This window comes from Siphateles boraxobius, unplaced genomic scaffold, assembly GCF_051911475.1.
Source record: "Siphateles boraxobius isolate OS27281-9 unplaced genomic scaffold, OSU_SipBor_1 12, whole genome shotgun sequence".
Classification (NCBI taxonomy): Eukaryota; Metazoa; Chordata; class Actinopteri; order Cypriniformes; family Leuciscidae; genus Siphateles; species Siphateles boraxobius.
The window spans coordinates 3,354,947-3,376,235 of NW_027508722.1; the positions used below are offsets into that span (position 1 = coordinate 3,354,947).

The 21,289-nt window shown below is 38.2% G+C and overlaps 1 protein-coding gene across 1 annotated transcript; it reads left to right on the forward strand.

The window, feature by feature from the left end:
- Positions 1–109: 109 nt before the first annotated feature.
- cyp4t8 (cytochrome P450, family 4, subfamily T, polypeptide 8) lies at positions 110–19,906 on the forward strand. The gene is made up of 12 exons (XM_077206211.1): positions 110–343; positions 1,753–1,897; positions 1,997–2,041; positions 3,269–3,396; positions 6,103–6,227; positions 6,306–6,460; positions 8,705–8,811; positions 8,954–9,144; positions 10,793–10,926; positions 12,026–12,090; positions 13,382–13,464; positions 19,320–19,906. Exons 1-12 carry the CDS (start codon positions 158–160, stop codon positions 19,495–19,497), a joined length of 1,542 nt encoding a protein of 513 aa, XP_077062326.1. The 5' UTR covers positions 110–157; the 3' UTR covers positions 19,498–19,906.
- The last annotated feature ends 1,383 nt before the right edge of the window (positions 19,907–21,289 follow it).

The window sequence follows — 21,289 nt, forward strand, 5'->3', positions numbered from 1 at the left end:
CAGAAAACCTGATGAAATTGTTTATTTGTTGTATAAAGGTTGTGTGTTATGTCCAGCAGCAGAAAGTCCGTCCCTCTCTCCTCATCACTTCCTCTTTCCCACATCAAGACCAGTGTCCACAGAAGAGCCAGAGCGAGACTGACTGACAGCTCATGTCATGCAGCTCTACTGGATTTTCCCGTTGAATTTGGAAGCTCTCTCAATGAATCATGTCTTTGCACTCGCACTGCTTTTGTGTTTGGTGATAGTGGTTAGATTACTGTTAATGAGGAGGAGGGGAGTGCGAACTATGGAGCCTTTCCCAGGACCACCTGCACACTGGCTCTTCGGACACGTCAAGGAGGTAAACAACTTCAGCTATGAATGAATATAGGCTATCTCATCAACTACCCAGCTATCAAAATATGCTTTAAGGTTTTACTAAGATATGAAATCTTGGGAACATTTTTCAATCGTATTCCGTCATTAATGAATAGGCATACACCGGAACAAACGAGTCGGTAACACACCGGATTAACACTTTAGTAACTACTATTAATTTACAAGAAACTGATTAACGAATTCGTAAGTAGCCTAATATTGCTCAGTCGAATAAGGTAGTTCACATTATTAGCAAATCATTAACAACTATTTTTTTCATTACTAAGAACTATAGATGCATTATTAATGTGAATAAACCATTTTGTGTGATTAATTATAATGTCAATATCATAGTCACCTATTAGTAGGCTATAGACTCAAGTTAGTATTACCAAATTCTTCATAAGTAATAACTAATGATTTGGAACGGTATTCTAAAGTGAATGTAAGCTTTTGACGTTTTTGTAATGTTGTGGATAGTTATTGCTTCTGATGGATTTAGGCTTGAGTCATTAGTAGCCTAGTGTGTTACATGATCTTCACTTTAGACGATCCAAATCATTAGTAATTGCTTTAAAAGGATGTAGTAACACTTAAGTCATTGCTATCCAAAACCTCAAAAGTAGTGAGTTACTCATTTGTTCCTTTGAACTTTATTTCTGATCGTCCTCTGAGCGTTCAAAAAAATCCGGTTTATTAATAGTTTTAAAAACTGTTTTTTCTTGGTTATATGAATGTTAATGGAACGTTACATTTTATAATTTTGCAAACATTTCAAGAACGTTACTATTGAATGAAAAAGTTAAACAATTGTCCAATTCACACAGTTGCTGACGTGTTGATAAAATTATTAAAGACCAGATACTTTGAACGAACGTGTTACTAATGTTTGCTCATAACTTTGAGAGAGAACGTTCCCTGTTAGCTGACTATAAGCTAAGCTTGAAGTCCAGTCATGCTTTTTTACTAGGGAGTTGGTTTCAAATACTTGTTGAATAAAGTGTTATCCTCCTAAAAACTCAAATATCATAGTATTTTATATATCATTATATTTTGATATCCATTGGATATCTCACTGATGTGCATGACATAAATGTGAAGCTGGTGCAAGTTTTCACATGTTTTTTTGTTGCAAATTCATGAATATTACAAAATGTATGAATAAAAAGTCCTCTGTATTTGACCTCCTTATCTTCCGAGGTCAGTAACCTCATGCCTGAGCCGTTGTCTATTCACTGCCACTAAACCATTGCATTGTTATATTGTAAGGAAAAAAACAGAAGAGCCTTGTATTGCACTCACATTCTTTAGCAGGAATTGGAAGAATTCACGTGAAATTAATAACTTTAGAGGGTAATGTTGATAACAGTTGTATGGACTTTTTTTTTTTAGTTTCACCAGGACGGACATGATTTGGAAAAGATTATCAGGTGGAGTAAACAGTATCCATTAGCTTTTCCACTGTGGTTTGGCCCGTCACTGTCCATTTTGAATATCCACCACCCATCATATGCGAAGACCATTCTCACCACAACAGGTGCTGATCTTTGACTGATTGTTTGAATGATACATTTCAGATTTAATTAATAACCAAAACAAGCATTTTTAAAATGACTTGTTTTTGCTTTTTTGACAGAACCCAAAGATGACTATGCATATAAGTTTTTCATCCCTTGGTTAGGTAAGATTACACAAAATATCATATACATAAAAGACCATTGTTCAATAGTTTATTATAGGGTGTTTCTTCAATTATGGGCACCTTTGCATTTTACTAGTTTACTTTATTGACTAACAATGTCCAACAGTCTATACAGACACCATGTTAGAATTCTGTTTTTGTCCGTTTTTTTGTCATAAACAAATGTAATTTTCACCATCTCAAGTCACCATTAATTCTGTGGCAGACATGACCTTTTATTATATAAGTGAAAATACCAGTGTAAATAGTTGTGATATGCTATTTATACTAAGTGCATATAGTGTCAGATAGGCCTACTATTTGCTCGTTAGTGTATTGTAGTATTTTATAAAACAGTATGCAGTAATAACAACATTCAGTGTATATGATTATATTTATTAAAATCATAAACAGACTTATTGGGACATTACTGTCCATAAAGCTACCCCTAACCCTATCTTGAAACACTTTAATCCCACTATTAAATATCCATTTAGGTCTTTATGTCCACATTTTGAATATTTTTTTTATTTCAAATAAACGTCTTTCAGAGCTGATATGCGATGGGAAAATCCAAGAAGAAAGAGTTCGGAAAAAGTCAGATTCAAACTCTGTTCGATCGAGTCAAAAGCCAGCGCCACCCAATCCTGCTATCAACGGGATGTCTTTGTGTCCGGCTTAATCAGACAATAGTGGATGGATTTACAGTAGTGTAAATAGCCTCTACCAACCAAGCTGACTATTTGCATTTGATGTAAATTAACACTCTGTTTTAGGTTTAGAATAAAATGGCATTCTCATTAAAAATGTATTTTTCTATTATAACCATTTAATGTATCTTAAATTTACACAATTCAATAATATGTTTGTGCTTTTTGTCAAATGTGACAAAACTCAATTTAAAAACTAAATTTTCCATACCAAACACTTGACTGACAATGTTGTCTCCTTAGCATACAAATAAACAAACTTTATTAGCAAACAAATGTTACTTGAGTCAAAAATCCTGCGACATCTGTAGGACAGTTGTAATTCAACTAAAAAACGGATTATTTTTCACATTTTGTCCCTGGGTTTGGAACAAAGGTAAAACAATGAAATCTATACATAAACAACATTTGAAAAGTAGTGTAAAAACAGTTTTAATAAGAATCTACCCATGGGACTTAAAAGTGTCTGTAGTTAAAGAAACACCTGTTATCACTTAACTCTTCACTGTCTCCTCAGGCGATGGCTTGCTTGTGTCTGCTGGACAGAAATGGTTTCGGCACAGACGACTACTCACTCCTGGTTTCCATTATGATGTTTTGAAGCCTTATGTGAAACTTATTTCTGATTCAACCGAAGTCATGCTTGTATGTTTAAGGCACTTATTGAGTGTGTATTTTTCTATGTTAAAACACTTTAAAACCGGACAGATTTGCTAACAGCTCCAGCACAAATTCTCTTTTGCTGTTAAAAAACTACTTTTAGGATTTACTAAAGACACGCTGTGAAAAATGAGCTAGAGGTCTGCGCGGGACACAATTTTCAGACCCGCTCCCGCCCGCTCCCGCAGTGTTCATTCCCGCTCCCGCCCGCTCCCGCAAAGATTTGTCATTTTTAGTACCGCTCCCGCCCGCATCTGTGATATAATGTCCCGCTCCCGCCCGCACTTTCTGTCTGACGAAAGGTCTTGGGGAAAAAAATGCGTGCACACAAAATTCCTTACCAATACTTGGTAACATATTTATTGGTCCCATATTACGAACAGCATAATATTCACAACAGTACTTTATCTGAAGCACTAGAGGCGCTCTGTTCCTCGTCCATGCTGTCTATTTTGAACTTGAACTAGCTTTCGAATTCGAACTCGGAGCAGCGGGAAAGGAATTGTCTCTAAACAAGTGTGCGTGAGATTAGGCCCCGCCCTACCCGGCAACATTCACAAGTTTAGGCTGCTTAAAACGTTTTTATTGCTGCCAATCAGAATCTCCCTCACAACTACAAATTATGTAGGCTACGCTACTTTAATCATTTATATATTTTACTTTATACTCATATTTAATTTGCGGGAGTGCAGCGTATCATCCCTCCCGCCCGCACCCGCAAGTGCACCTCATCATCCCGCCCGCTCCCGCAATGACCTTTAAAAATTTGTCCCGCGCCGCACTGTTTTGCGTCGGGACCCGCGGATCCCGCGGGACTCCCGCGGGAGTGCAGACCTCTAAAATGAGCACTGAAAAGGCGTGGACAGGGTTATTTTGCAGCTGACTTATTGCACATGCATTTGTAGGAGTTTCCCCTCAGATGCAACATTTATAGGAGGAAGGTGAATCGCGCAAGGTTTTTCCCCAGCTAACAGGGAATGTTCTCAGAACTTTGGCTAATGTTCTGACAAGGTTCTCTTAAACTTAAAGGAGCATGCCACCATTCTTTTTTAAATAGGGGTTATTCATCATCTCCCCTACATTTAGGGTGTACTCACACTAGCCAGTTTGAACCGTGCCCGAGTGCGTTTGACCACCAAAGCGCGGTTCGTTTGACTAGTGTGAGTGCTCCGAACCGTGCCCGGGCGCGGCTCGATTAGCCGGCCCTGGCCCGCTTGGAAGAGGTGGGCCAGAGCACGGTTCAGTTGGACTCGGGCGCGGTTCGCATGCAGTGTGAGCGCTAACCGTGCTGGAGCACGGAACAGGACGCGTGATGTACGGGAACTGTAGTCCGTAATCAAAGCTGCAAAGTCCTTGCTGCACTTCAGCTGGTACCTTGCAAACCTCATACGAGCAGCACGATTACGTGAAAATTTTCGCGCCACTAAGGCGACACATCTGTTTAACAACAGGCTGTGAGAGGGCTGTGGACCACCGTGGACCAAACGACACAAAATTATCCACAAAGAAAACAGAGCGATGGACTCCATTGTGTTCAGAGAGCGCCGCTCTTCTTGTTTAGGCCTATCCCGAAACCGTCACCTCCATAATGACCTAAGCGTGCTCCGGCACGAATGCTGAAACCCTATGTGAGTGCAGGCCAGAGGGGGAGTGGGAAGGGGGGACAAACGTACTCGGGCCCGGTTCATGGCAACCGTGCCTAGTGTGAGTACACCCTTAGATAGGTGGGCTAACGCATTTTTGTCTCAGTGCATGCATTGTCTTAGTCTGGCAGCGCCGACGCTAGCTTAGCTTAGCATAATGAATGGAATCCTTTGTTGCCGGATAGCATGTCGTGAGTAAAAGTGATCCAAAAAAAGAAAAGAATTACTTCTTGTGGCCTGTGTATTCACAACGAGTACAAACAGCAATGCAGATTAAGACGAGGCGATTTCCTAGGCATAGATTGACTTGGGAATATATTGGGGTGAAGCACAGGCGAAGCTCTGCTGTGCAGAGATAACACGCAACACCTGAAATCCCCCAACTTCCGTCAACATACCGGCGTGAATATTAGCTGGCTATTCTTTTCCTACGGTAGACATAGTGAATGGCGATGAACATGGCGGATTTTGTGAGAGACGAAGAGGGTGACTTCTCAGACAGTCAAGATCCAGAACCATACCTCAACGAACCAGAGTTTTCAGAAGAGGAGCTGCGTGCTTTGGAAATATACCGACAGGAGGAGGAGGTTGCGACCGCTCAACAGCCTGAGGATGTGAGGATGAGAGCCAGCACGAACTGCTAGTGTTAGTGTGGGGGAATATGTCAACCCATGCCAACTGAAATAGTGTCTATGCTGTGGCGAGTGGGACAAGGTACTGCCATCGATGACCAGACTCAACGTGTCAGATCAAGATGAGCGTGCCCGCAGTTGTGTCACAGCTACCTAACTTGCGTGATATCTCTGCGCCCAAGTAGCAGTGCTTCGCCTGTGCTCCCCCTGTGCTCAAAAGTAGCATTGCCATAATGTTGGACATTTTAAACATTCAGAGAACATTCAGAAATAACTTGATGGTTCTTGGAACATATTTTTGTAAGCTAGGTTGAGAAACCTGTTTGAAAACAGTCAATAGTTTTGTAATTCCTTATTGTTTGGTGATACTAGTGACATAGTATGATACACTTTAAATTATTTTTTCTGTTTTTTAGGATAAGTGGGAAGGTTATGCCAAATCAGAAGAGTCATTTGAACTGTTTAAGCATGTAAGTCTCATGACCCTGGACAGCATCATGAAATGTGCGTTCAGCTGTAACAGCAACTGTCAGACAGACAGGTGAGTAAATACTCTTTTACCTCGTCCGTGTGTACGTATCCATTTCCTTTTAGTAAATTCTCCCTGATCTCATTGCAGTGGAACCAACCCGTACACCCAGGCAGTGTTTGACCTCTGCCACCTGGTGAACCTCAGGTTCAGAGTTTTTCCATACCACAGCAAGGCCATATTTCATCTCAGTCCACATGGATACAAATTCAGGAAGGCAGCTGACATAGCACACAATCATACAGGTGTTGTTTCTTTGACAAGCCACAGTCATGTCAATCATGAGCAGGCCCACAGGAACCCCACAGCAGATGCAATGTCATATTCATATTTTAATCTGAAAACAATTAGATTAACTGAGCTCCTCTGAATATTATGAGGCTCTGGAAATTTTATAATACGGCTTTGTATTACTGTCTAAAATGCATGCATTTTCTCTCTGACCCAAATGGACTATAGGGCTCAACATTTAGTGCTACAGCCATCCTTCAAGACTCTTGCTTGTTGATTTGAGCAGTCTTGCCAGTCCATCTGTTTGGCTGACTTATGAAAGACTGGGAAACCAGTTCAGAAAAACCTGTTTGAAACAAATCCCGTTCTCAGAATTGTGCAGATTTTGTGAAAGATTATATCTGGACCTGCTCATGGGCTATTATTTTATCCATACCTGCGTGGGTATTGTTTGAATTTGAACGATTCCGATTTCGATTCCTTGTTTCAATTCCGGTTCCTAACGATTCTCGATTCCGATTCTTTTAAGAGGCAGGGTCAAAAAAGTTTAGGATATTTTAAATGAGCTAGCTAACCAACGATATTTCTGAAGGAAATAGTCTAACCTTCTCCATCAATTTTAATTCTATGAACTTTTTACTTTTTATGAATTTCTCACAGGGTTGTTTTCAACTACAATATAAATATCAAATCTATGAACTTGAATATAAATATTATAAATTATGAATATATTTTCACAGGGGTAGGGTACACTTTCCTCAAGAGAGCTTTATTTTTGAAAACCTCATGAAAACACATTTACACATGTATGATGCTGCAGGTACTTAAACATGTTACCGTGCTCCCACTGATGGGCTAACCTAGTGCAGAATAGCAAATAAACAATAAGAAACAACTTGTAAAAACTTCGTCATCTAGCGAGGAGAGAGCAACCAGCGAAATAACCTGTGCTCCGAACGGCGTCGAGAGCACTTTTGGAACATATCCATGCCTTGGTTTGATGCTGCGTTCACACCAGACGCGAATAGAGCGTCTGGCGCGAGTGATTTCAATGCAAAGACGCGTTACGCGCGTAAAAAATTCCTGCGGCGCGAATGGGGACAGGCCTGCTTTTCAGTGTATAATGTCTATGTTTATATAGACGCGAATATTCTTTTTTTACGTGCGTCAATTTCGCTCTTGACGCGCAAATGGATTCAAAGTGTTCAAGCGTATAACTAGACGCGGTAGGCGCGAATTTGACGCGCTATTAGCAGCATTAGGACGCCTCTCGAGTTGCTTCGCTCGGTTATGCCAACACTTCCAGTGGACGCTTCTTTGTTGGTGTTCAGCGGTTTCTTCTTCCGGTCGGCGGACTGTGAATCGAAACTAGGAATCGAAATTTAAACTTTTGAACGATACTGGGAAAATCGCAAAGCTGGTCCCGGCGTTGTGCCGAATTTTGACCCCCGCCAAATTACTACCCCCCTAGCATTGGTAGGTTTAGGATTAGTTGTGAGGGAGGGGTTAGGATTAGGACTGGGGTTAGGATTAGGCAATCAGGTACTGACCTCAACGAGGGGGGTAATAATTTGGCAGGGGGTCGAAATTCGGCACAACACCTGTTCCAATCGATACTCGATTCTCGATACCCAAGCCTACCTGCTATATAGTTAAACCAAAATATATACTACAGTCCCCGATATACTCACAGCGAAGCTCTTTTTCTTTCATCGCTTTGGGGTAAAAAGAACTTCACCTGTTTGATCTTTGATTTCGTATATAAGTATATCAGGGCCTTACCGTTCAAACAACAGTTTTTTTTTTTAATGAATACTTTTGTGCTGCAAGGATGCATTAAATTGATCAAAAGTGACAGAAAAGACATTTATAATGTTACAAAAGATTATATTTCAAATAAATGCTGTTCTTTCGAACTTTCTGTTGTCAAAGAATTCTGAAAAAGTACCACGGTTTCCACATTTATATAAAGCAGCACAACTGTTTATAACATTGATAATAATCAACAATGTTTCTTAAGCAGCAAATCATCATATTAGAATGATTTCTGAAGGATTATGTGACACTAAAAGCTAGAGTAATGATGCTGAAAATTCAAATATATTCAAATTCAAAACAGTTATTTTAAATTGTAAAAATATTTCACAATATTACTGAATTTTCGATCAAATTAAATGCAGCCTTAAACGTTTGAAAGTAAATGTAGAACTTTAACAAGCAATACTCTAATGTCTTTCAATTTCTTCATATTTTTTTAGCGGAAGTTATCAGAAAGAGGAAGGAAGTCTTGAAGATTGAGAAGGAACAGGGCATTGTTAAAAACAAACGATATTTGGACTTTTTGGATATTCTTCTGTCTGCCCGAGTATGATATTCCCAAACACTTACACAACTATTATATTCTGACCTTATGAAAATCTTTCATAGCTGATATGTTGTTATCTATTGCATAGTACCGTTGTATTAGTATTACTGTCACAGATTGTGATTTTGTGTATCGGTTTCAGGACGAGTATCAGCAGGGTTTGTCAGATGAGGATATCAGGGCTGAAGTGGACACATTCATGTTCGAAGGCCATGACACTACAGCCAGTGGAATATCTTGGATCTTCTACAATCTGGCATGTAACCCTGAGCACCAGGAGAAATGCAGGGAGGAGATCTTACAAGCTCTGGATGGAAAAGACACGCTGGAGTGGTACTGTCATACTGCCATCACACAACTCATGTCACGTTGTGTTGGACAGTTGAGTCAAGTGTAGGAAGAGTAGGATCCTGGTTTGTTAATAGTGGTATGATAGGAAATGTAGGTCTGTCACAGTAACCAAAAGAGCTGCTCCATTTTGGCAAAAATCTGGACTTTCGCAAGAAAACTGATTTGTTGTCTACAACATTGAGTAACATCTGTGAATGTTATCTCATAAACGTTAGTTAATAGGCAACCAGTAGTGGGAACGCTCACAAGCAACCTAACTGCCAGCCGAGCAGCTAGAAACATTTCACAATTCCCATTTCCAATAGCAATTTCTATATCACAGCAGAAACTAATTCTAGAACAACTAATGTAGGTAAAAAAGTCCTCCGTTATTGAAGACAAACGAAAAGTCAGTCATAACAATTAAAAACGAAGAAGAAAATTACACGCAATATGACACAAATGAAATAAACAATGCTTTAAGTTTTTCATGTAAGTCTATCTAATGGTATAATGTTCAGCTAGCCTGCAACAGAAATAACATGAAGTAATGAAATGTAAAAATATAACACTGCATAGTCTTCACTGAATGGGCGTTTTATCTCACATATTATGTTTTCATAATTATTGGAAGTTGAAATAAAAAATTCACTTAATTAAACAGTCATTAGGCCCTATTTTAATGATCTAAGCGTACGGTCTAAAGCGCAGGGCACAAGTGCACTGAGAGCGTGTCCGAATCCACTTTTGCTAGTTTAACGACAGGAAAAATGGTCGGCGCGCGGCGCATGGTCTAAAAGTGTCGTCCCTATTCTCTTAATGAGGAATGGGTGTGTTTTGGGCGTAAGGTGAAATAAACTAACCATATTTGTTAGTTTCGCTTGCACCATGGCGGATTCGCTGCGTACATGACGGAATTTGCAAGCGGAAAAACTGAACGCTTCTCTAGCGAGTAAACGGATCAGTTCGTGCTCGAGGTTAAAGTGCAAGCAGACCATCTACGGGACAAGCCGGATCCCTCCATATCTTTATGTACACAATATTAATTTTTTACATTGTAATCCTTTTATTTTTCATTTTTTAAACTGTTTGTGTGCTGCTGCGTATCCCTGTGTGTGTAATAAGCAAAGTGTGAGTGCGCATTAGTAACATGCTTTTTTAAATAACCAAAAAATAAATAAATGCGCCATTGACTTTAGACCAGGTTTTTTTTTGGTCAATGGCTCAGTCCATTTCAGTTGCCTCAAAATAGCAGCACGACAACAATGCGCCTGAACACACCTCTTTTTCAGACCAATGTTGGCGTTGTATTGCGCCTGGTGTATGATATGGACCATAGTAAAAAATATGTCAATGACCCAGACAGCAAAATAATGTCGGTCCAGACCCGGCCCACATCTGGGCCGTGTGGAATCCAAGTGTACCAGATGTGGGCCGACACTATGTTGCTGTTTGGGGAATTGCTAGTATTTTTGTCTTTTTAATCTAAAAAAAATTACAGTACAAATACGATATTAGCAGCTTTGGCTCAGCTATGCTATTTTCATAGCAAATCAACTCAATGCATTTCCTCATTATAGGTTACTTTCATTGGAAATGCCGTATACACCATCTCTTTCTCTGAGACTGCATCTCTCTCCTTCTGTTTCAGGGAAGACCTCAATAAAATTCCTTATACCACAATGTGTATTAAAGAATCTCTTCGGCTTTGCCCTCCTGTTCCGGGAATATCACGAAAGTTGACTAAACCCATGACTTTCTTTGATGGACGGACTGTACCTGAAGGTAATTCTGTGATCACCCAGTGACTGTCAAACTCCAAATATCATAAAAGTATCTTCATAGTAGTCCATATGACTTGTGATTCCAAGTTTTTTAAAGCCATAACAGCTCTCCTAGTGTGTTCATTATATCTCATTCACCTCCACAGATCTAAACCTGGTACTTTCACAATGCACACGAAAGCCAATGTTTTTAGCACCTCTCATTCTTTCTGGCAGTGTGCAAGTACTGTGATTTTTAATGAATAATGACCAATGTTTCAGTCTGTTCCTCACACAATGGCTATCAGAAGACTAAAGAAGGCAAGTGCACAAGTCATATACTACTTTTATAGTACTTTTATGGCATTTTATGGTACTTTTTGGTCCCTTTAAAGCATGCCAGTCACTTGGTCAACACCCAGTTTTATTGCAAGAAGATATTTGGTTTTACTTTATATTTGGTGTCTTTAACTATGTACTTGTGTCCATAAAAAGAGTTTGGTTCAGTACTTCTTGTATTGCGAAATACTTTTGCTGCTATTGAGGTGGTTTAGGTATATTTAAGGGTGAGATGGTGTCAGGGAAGGGTCAAATGTGTAATTATAGATGTAATTATAGAAATTAATTGTGTAGTGATGTTATTACATGCAGGTATTTTTAGCCGGTTACACTTTATTTTAAGTTTAAGGTGTCATTGTTACAGTGTAATTATATATTTAAGTACTGAGTTATATTAAGCAACTACATGTACTTACTATAGGGTTAGGGTAGGATTAGGATTTGGTTGAGGGTTAGTTGCATGTAATTAGGCATCATTTACATTTATTACGATGGTAAGTACATTTGTTACTATGGTAAGTACATGTAACATATGTAACAAGGACACTGTAAAATAAAGTGCTTGTTTTGGCCACCAGTAAGTATGAAGTTTGAAAAATTGCCTTCTGCTTTAAACTAATGACCTCTAACTCAGAGAACATCTGTTCAAACATTAATCTAGCTGCTTGTTGTTCAGTTCCTTGGTATATGCAGCATGACACTGAACATTATCAACTCATCATACAAACTGGCTAAATACATACAGCATGCATGCCTTAAAACACCGTTTTACTCTTCCATAGGTTGTACCATTGGAGTTAGCATTTATGGGATCCACTTGAATGCCACCGTGTGGGAGAATCCATATGTATGTGTGATTTCTTTACATCTGAAATATGCAATGCATTGCTCACTTCAAAACATAACGAGTGAAAAATTTAAAGGGGTCCAAATGATTGAGACAAATTGTGAAGTGCTCTATTTGCATTTTTATTTTTACATTTACATTTTTACATTAATACATTTTTCAATGCAAATGATTTTACCAGCATAATCTGATTTGTTGAAAAAGGACAAGAATTGAATTGAGAATGTCTGTCTAGTGTGCCTGTCTTTTGCTTTAAAGTCGCCCTGTGGTGAAAGTCAGGTTTTTAATGTTGTTTATATGTCTATGTGGTGTTTTTAATATGCTAAGACAAACCTTGAGCAAATTCATAAGTCGACAGCATTGCTGAGTATTTTCTCCTTAAAACTGCAGTGAACTGCATAGTCATATAACCTCGTATACTAAATGAGGCAAGGGTGTCGAGTTACATTCAAGCTATTTTAAGGGTACCTGTACACAACAACGATATGCTTAAAATTTAGAAGTTTTTCCTTTGAGTTTTCCGCATACAGACAACAGCATTGTCAAAACGATCCTCATTCACACTGATCTGCAAAAACGAATAAAACCTGTGTATCCTGCTGCCAGGCCATTACATGGCTATGAAACCCTATAGACTGAACACGTAATACGCATGTGCATTAAGAGATTTGCGTTTTTGTTGTTTACACAGAGACTGTTTTAAAAAACTTGCACTTTGAAACCTGTTTTCAAAACTTTGCATTTTCGGGCACCCAAAAAGCTGTTGTCGTGTAAATGAATGGTCAAAATGCATAAAAACGTTTATGTTTTTAGTTGAAAACAGTGTCGTGTAAACAGCCCCTAAGGCATGAAAAAAAATTTTCAAGGAAAAATTTTATTTCGGTGATCAAAGATGAGTTTTAAGGGATACAATTATTGACTACACGGGGACTTTAATGAAAGCAGCACTGGAGCTATATGAACAAAACCTGATGATCATGTTCTCCAGCCTGATTTAAGATGCATCTTGTGTACAAAGAGTCACATGATCAATGACAGGCTTTTTAGATTTACATCACAGATTTTGGTCTCATACTATTGGACCCCAATTTAATATAATCAAAATACCCACAATCAGAACACAACCACATTTTAACTTTAATTATTTTATACTTTGTAATATTTACTTCATCAAAAGAAAATATAAAAATAAGAGAACAAAACAAGTACATTTAATGTGTTTTTAAAGTCTGTATATATAACTATACTTTAGAATTCTGTACATGTATTTAAAATGTTATGTTGTCCACAGGTATTCGATCCATTGAGATTTCTGCCGGAGAACTCTGCTAAGAGGTCACCTCATGCTTTTGTGCCCTTCTCTGCTGGACCCAGGTTTGTAAGCCAGCGAGTGTTGAAGAGACATGAGCGGTTTAGCAAGTGGGTCATTCACTCACATTTCACTCGCAAAGAATAGAGCTGGAGTTTGGTTCTCTGACCCCATTTCAATCCGCATGAGAACAAACAGCAATGAGATTTTTAGGAGAGCTGAAAATTAAAAAGAAAAAAATTTAAGTTCAAAACCTGCACTCTGTTTTTCCTATCCAACAGAAAAGGTTCTTCAAGGAGCTCTTTCCTGTTCAATGACAGTTCATAGTTACAAACAAAAACATAACATTACCATAAAAGTAGCCTATATTTGCTGTCGCAATACTATATTTCAAGATTTCTGAACTCGTAGAACTCCACAATTCTGGATAAATTGATTTATTTGTTTAAAATATTGATCAAGATTCTCAATAGAAAACTAAACTAAATAACATGGAATTGACTATATGATCAGACAAAATGTGAAATGCTCTAGTCTATTTAACAAATATTTCATTCATTTGAATTATTTATTTTTTAAATCGGTTTGACTGAATACTTCAACGATTTGCGTATAAAGACTTCACTTGTTTCGTTTCTGGATGAATCTGCACTTTTGAACAAATCACGAATGAATAATTCAATGGCAAATGCTTGTTTTAACAGTCATTTGTCGCCACCTTCTGGTGTAATGATGTTATCAATGCAATCTTTATTTAAAGCATCAAGTTCGCTTACGACTATAGACATCAGTGTATACTCAAACTTTAAACTTTAATCCCAGTACTTCTGTGATCATATGAATTATTGTAACAGGAATATTAATAATGTATGGTTGAAAATACTGCTGGTGAAGCTGTTTCATACCGATACATGGCAACTGCTCAGACGCAGATTTAAATGTTCGCTGTGATCGTAGACACAGCCGAATCATTGTCATTTAGAAATAAGATCATGTGGGTGTTTGAATCGAGATCACGTGTTTGAATCAGTGTTTGAATTAGATCTTTTAACAAGTAATGGTGCAGCTCTATCATATAGTAGACGAACAAACTGAAATTTAAGTCATTATTTATTTAAAAATCTTTCCCTCTGCTGCAGCCTTTAAATTTCATTCTCCATTCTGCATGTTTAAACAATTACAAAAAGCAATAGCGTTTTGTAATCAGTATTGTCCTGTGAAAAGCAACCTGTCTTAGCACGCTGTTTTGGAATCTGAGCGCAGATGCGATTGGAAGTTGGCAAGATTAATTAATACGTTTTTGCTATGGTCCCTACTGAAAACTTATCATATTGGAATTGGACTGTAGCGCATTCAGCTTGACACACACCACTATGAACTGCTGTTGTTTGGAAAAGAATTACATAAAGAACTGAACTTTCCTTCAACTGACCTCAGTTCAACCCTGATGAGAGCAGAGAGCAAACACCAATAAAGCAACTGATAATGCAGGTCGTTTGACATTGCTTTTGTTTGAAAAGATTTACTAAGTTGGCTTAGCTACTTGTGAAAAATAATTGTACTGAATGTGCAATTGTACGTCAAATCTCAAAAGTATACATAAAAAAAAGTACTTACAGATAATATTGATGAAATAAAAGGCCACTTAAGTGTACTTGAAGAGAGTAAACGTTCATGACTATGTTAAATACCTGACATGCACGTTTTACAAATGACATGAAGTATGTCATTAAGAAATTAAGTATATGTTTAGTTTACAATCAATTCTTGTCAGTAAATTTATTTCAAGTACAAAAGTAGTAATAATGAAATTTCATATTGGACCTTTAGTATTAAAGTGGGTCAAAAAGCCCTATAAGGTTCAGCTGAGTTATAATACATTTTCATTTAATTGCAAGTAACATGCAATTAAGGGGCCAGATTTACTAAACAGGGCACATTACAGAGACTGCAATCCCATAACATTACAGATGGGAGAGGATCTACTGACAGCGCACAAATGAACATAGATGAAAGGGAAACTCCTAAAAATGCATATGCTGTACGGTCCAGGTTACTCCCTTAAAAAGTAACTAATTGCCTTACTTGTTATGGAAAGTAATGCATTATGCTACTTTTGTGTTACTATTTCTCACCTGGGCTGGACTTGCTTGTTTGTTTTTTAATAACACACAAAAAAACAAAAGTTCTATTTTTGGCAAATATAAAGTAGCCTGGCTCCGCCCTCCTACTTACTTCCCCTCAATTTTCCTTTTCCTTCAGTACTAGGTCTGGGATTGTGCTGTACTCTTTGGTTTTCTCCGGTCAATATTTTACCGGGCCAATCAGCGAACAGAGGGAGTGGCTGAGAACGATGACGTTGATGTTGTGTGTTATTTTGAGTTGTAGTTCAGTAATGGCAGCGGAGAAAGATGCGAGCGAAGCCATTCGGTCCGTTGTGGCAACGCTGCCGAATATCAAGAAGTTAAAGCCGGAGCAAGAACAATCTTTGCTTAGTTATGTTGGTGGCCATGACGTTGTGGCCCTCCTCCCCACGGGGTTCGACCATAGATTGTAAACAAATATGGACATAGTGTCCATGACGTCACCCGTAGGTTTCTGAAGAGCATTTTTGACAAACGGGTAATCCATCAGCCGGAAACTGAAGCCTCGCGGGGGCCGCCATTGTAGCAGAACTTCACCTACTGTTAGCATTCCATTGACTCCCATTCATTTTGACATCCCCTACACTTTGACAGCGAATAACTTTACATTTGAGGCGTCCAAAGACTTCATTTGTCCATTATTTATTTCTAAAGAAACAAGAAAATGTATAAAAGGCTCCATTACTTTGTATCTTACGTTATGGTAACCATAGAAGCCGTTTTTGTAAAAATAGGCTAACGATTGCGTCATAAACACGCGACTTTCTGTCACACAATAGAGAAATTACCATATAGACAGGAGGAGAAGCTCGCAGGCAATCTTTTACTGTCTATGAGGCAATCGGGGGGACATAGAGGCATAAAGTCAAGGGAGAAGCCCATAGATAGAGAGTCCATAAAAGCAACTGGATAAAATATTTCAACAACGTTTTTGAGGAATTAGGTGACTCAGATTTGTCTTGGCACAGCTACTAGAAGATTTACAACTGTCAGACTGTCGTCACGCTCAGTTTGAGTCTACGCAGTCGCTCAGCCATCAGGAAGTGAGTGCTTTAATCGGGCTTCAGTTTTCTCCGTTGAAATCAAGGGGGTCGCTGTGTCCATTTCTTTTACTGTCTATGGTTTTTGAAGCCTAAAGTGGGTGGAGTCGGCCGTCGCAATCTTGGCAGCGCATCCCTGCCCATCACTCCCAGATAAACGAAAATGCGCAAAAAGGCGGGTTTTGGGTGGAGTTGAGGTGCCTGGATGCTGAAACTACGCCCGCCGATGAATTGCAGTTTAATTCACTTCCGTATTGGTTTCAAGAGAGAGACAGGGAGGTTACCGCTTGGGTTCGACATGACATACGTCACGACCAAACGTTAGCGATTGGTTATGCCAGATCCAGAGTGACTCTGGGCAGATCCAATAGTTTTAGACTTCAATAGAGTACCCGCCTACAAGGTAGTTAACGCTTGTCAATGGAGCGGTGCCAGACTCTATGGCTGCGTTCCAGTCCACTTTTAGACACGAACTTGCAAACTTCCCTAACCACTTCCCCTCGGGGGAATCCCTGCCGCCATTTTGAAGTGCGTTCCACTTCGTGAAGTGGGCGAAGGAAGTTTATATGGACAGACACTCGTTCCCTCGATTTTGACTGAGGGAGCGAGTCTACTTCATATGTACACTTCAGGCAGTTCCATATACCACAATGCAACACGATTGTGACGTCACCGCAGATCTCGTCTAATCACCACCACCACAAACAACTCTATTAATTATATATTTTTTTTATTTAAAACAACCCAAACACACCTATATACATTTGGATGCTGCATTAAAGAAATTCTTAAAGGGAAAACAAATGTAAATAATAAATCAACTTCATAGCTGATTCCAAGTGATCAAGGGCTTAGGACGTTCCAGTTCAGCCCATTGCAGTTTCCGCCAGTAGTGGGCACTCTTGCAACGTAAGGAAGCAATGACGCACATCCGAGTGAACGAGACGGAGGGAAGTTAGCAAGTGAAGGGCATGACAATTTTGGATTGGAACGCCAAATCGCGTTGTATTGTGGTATTTGGAACAGCCTGAAGTGTACATATGAAGTAGACTCGCTCCCTCGGTCAAAATCGAGGGAACGAGGGTCTGTTCAAAATGGCGGCATTCCCCCGAGGGGAAGTGCTTAGGGAAGTTCGCAAGTGCGTGTCTAAAAGTGGACCTATCTTCAGTAATTAACCTGTTAACTGCCACGCCCATTTTTGACTGTAGTCCTGGAAAGAAAATTCAAATTAATGTAATTCTGGAACGCTTTGGAGTATAAACCTCATTCTGGTCTTGTTTTAAAGAAGACACTTTTAAGTTTATTGCACAGGTGTCTGCAAAAAAGTTATAGCTGTTTAAGTTTATTGTAATAAAAAGGTGCTCCAATAAAAAATATATATATTTTATTAAAATAATATATTTTTTAAAAATTGGTTCACCTTCAGCCTGAAATTAGCCTTTTCTGAGTGCTATACCAACAAAGGCCACTAGGTGACATTCATGCTCCAGTGATGATTCCTAAAGGACACTTGTTTACTACCATGGTTTACTACTTGACCTCACAGCACAACACAGATTGATATCCTTTTTTTAAATTCAAAACATTGTGTACTGTATATTATTTTAAAACAGTATAAACAGTGCATTAACATAAAAACTGAAGTTTACATGATTGTATATTTATTGGCTTCTCATAATAAAGGCCAAAAAAAAGAAACAAATGTTAAATGTAACATCATTTTTGCTCATTATTATGCTTGAATTGGATCATCAAAGGTCATACATAAAGTATATTTATATTAACATGTTAAATTATTATAGGTTTGCATCATATTCAGAGTTTGCATTTTTATTTACATTGAGGAATACTGAATCTGGTTTTGTGCAAGTGAGATAAGTAAATGCTCAGTCTAGAACTACAATAAGCATCATGTTCACACAGGTCACATGACTCCTCTTCACTAACTCACGATTCCTCTCAACATGGGGACAGGAGAGCTGCCAGTCAATAAATGGGAAAACAAAGAAACCTGCGTTACTTATTGAAAAATTAATCTAAATTTAAAAGTAATGCGTTACTTTAATAGTTACTTGAAAAAATAAATCTGATTACATAACTCACATTCCTTATAATGCGTTACTGGTAAAGTCAGCCACAAAAATAACTGTGTCCACGTCATTTCATCGTCAACTCTTCACTGCTTTTCTTTATTGTTTTTGTTAACTCCAAAAGAGGGTTTGCGCTGGCACAAGCTGTTAGTAAATCTGTCCTGTGTCTGAAAATGTTATTATATTTCCCTAATAAGTTCTCATTTTAAAAGTATGATAAAGTGTATACTTTTTTTTTCTTTTCTTTTTTTTAAATAATAATATGCCTACACTGGCATTCTTGGCACTGACACAAAATGTTTGTTCAATGGTGGAATTTTATTTCTTCAGTATGTTAGATACCTAATTTTTAGATAACTAATCTCAGGTTTCTCTGGGATGACTGTCCCTGCTGTTTCATATTATGTGAATTACAATGATTTCTAAACTTCTGACTGTGATTGAAAAAACTACTGTAAAACCGCCCAGTAGATTGCGCTACTACATCCAAAATAGTGTTGTCTGATTTGTAAACAAATTGTTGTGAATTTATACATTTCAGTACTAATGCAATTGCTTCAGATAGAGAAAGATATGGCATTTATTAAAAGACAGAAATGGTATAAACAAACAGCTAATAAAGCTTCTGATGTATATCTGATTACAGAAACTGCATTGGACAGAACTTTGCCATGAATGAGATGAAAGTAGCAGTGGCGCTGACACTGAAGAAATATCGCCTCATTAAAGACCCCAAACACACCCCGAAGATGATCCCGCAAGTAGTGCTCAGATCACTCAATGGAATTCACATCAAGATCAAATTAGTGGAAAATGATTCATGAAAAGATCGTGTACGTTGAGCCTGTTTGACGTGCTGGAGATCTATTTGCACTGAGAAGAATGACAATGACTTAATTGAAATATTTACTGCACACTGCGCACAGCCTTATTCAGCACATTTGGTGCCTGGAAACTGGATGGTTATTGAATAAGATGATTTTTGCAATGAATTTCCACACACTAAAGTTGTAAAACTGTGTAAGCGGCCCCTAAGTTAATAACTAATGATTTTTACAATGGAAATGAATCAATTACAAAAATAAAGCCAGACAATGACTTTCTTCTAGAGCTGCTGTACAGCCAAAACAAACTTTGTTGCATTATTTTCCTAGTATCACTGTAAACCTGCTTAGAAACAATCTGTATTGTAAAAAGCACTATATAAATAAAGGTGACTTGACTTACGCCGCATTCACACCGTCAGCAGTTTTGTCATTTGCTGTGTACGGGTATGGTCGCTGTCACTCGTGTCACCCGAAGTCACCAGCTCTTGTTGAACATTCACTTGGGGCCTCCTGGGGTCTGTTATAGTTTCAAATAATATGAATTAATTTGATAATGAATGAATATTTTGCCTCAGCTACATTACTACAGTCATTCTGAAATTAGAACGCTCTAGTATGGAATAAATACCAATAAACTCTTGTGATTTTTAACTAGTGAAAAAGATGAAAATGTTTATTAATTAGCTTGCTTTAGAATTTTTTCACTTTTTGATGCATGTTAACTATTTTAGTGGTCATTGTGAATAGTTTCCTCTCATTAACACTACACGTTTTAAATTAAAAATCAGTTTTAAAACATTTGAAATTGTGGTGATTCTAAGAAGTATAAAACCCCAAAATTGAAGTTATTTTATTTACTCTCCAAAGCTGTAAAGAAGATATTTTAAGTGTTTTGCCGTTTTGTAATACAGTCATCACCCTTTGATTGACCCTTTAACAGCCTAAGGTTACTTCATGATATCATAATAAGTATCACCTCCACTTAAAAATATGCAATCTAATCCAATTTACAATAAGCCTGCTCCTGATCAGATTTGATCTTACGGACCTGTTGAGTTCTAAAGAACCTAACAATCCTGGATCCCAAGGGGTAAATGCCCTCCGAAACGGGGTCTGATTGGTTGAATGGAATATTGATCCAGGAACATGTTGAAATCATGTTCAGTAGCTGAGTATCTCTTCAAGTCCATGTAAAGCAATATTAGGTGTGCGTTATTTTAAAACGTGATGGAGCATTGGGAGGGAAACGAGCACGATGCATCGTCTTTTCCGTTTTGCAAAAATGTTGCCACAGGTACGTTTTTCGAATGAACCGGGGCTGGAACATTTTGTTATTAACCACCCAGCCAAATTTGAATGATAAAAAGCTGCCAAGTAAATAAAATAAGTTATTGTTAAGCTTAATTTGAAATTGAAAAAGAAAAAAATATATATTCATCTTTGTTAAATAAAGAGATTTGAGATCAAAATGAGTGCAGCCTATTGGTTGTGAGCACACAGTGCAACCTGGAAGAAACAAGGAAGCTGATTGGCCATTGGAACTGCACATGCCACATAGAACCAGGTGTGTGTGATTACCAGCATGCAGAGAGATCTTTGTTAGCAGTGGATGTGCTTTTCCTATCCAAGTTGGTGTTTTTGATGGTTATAAAACCAAAGGAGAAAGATTGTTAACCTGCACGGTTGTGACAATTGAGTTTGGAGTAAACCACATGCTGAGTTTATTCAAAGACTGCTGAGAAAAGCCACAATGTGTTCATCAACTTTGAGATGCTACTGGTAGGACAAA

Excerpts from the sequence above, each read along its gene's own strand:
- cyp4t8 (XM_077206211.1), top strand. The coding sequence starts at position 158 with ATGCAGCTCTACTGGATTTTCCCGTTGAATTTGGAAGCTCTCTCAATG. Across the intron at positions 1,898-1,996 it reads GACCATTCTCACCACAACAG|AACCCAAAGATGACTATGCA; the intron begins GTGCTGATCTTT and ends CTTTTTTGACAG. Across the intron at positions 6,461-8,704 it reads CATAGCACACAATCATACAG|CGGAAGTTATCAGAAAGAGG; the intron begins GTGTTGTTTCTT and ends ATATTTTTTTAG.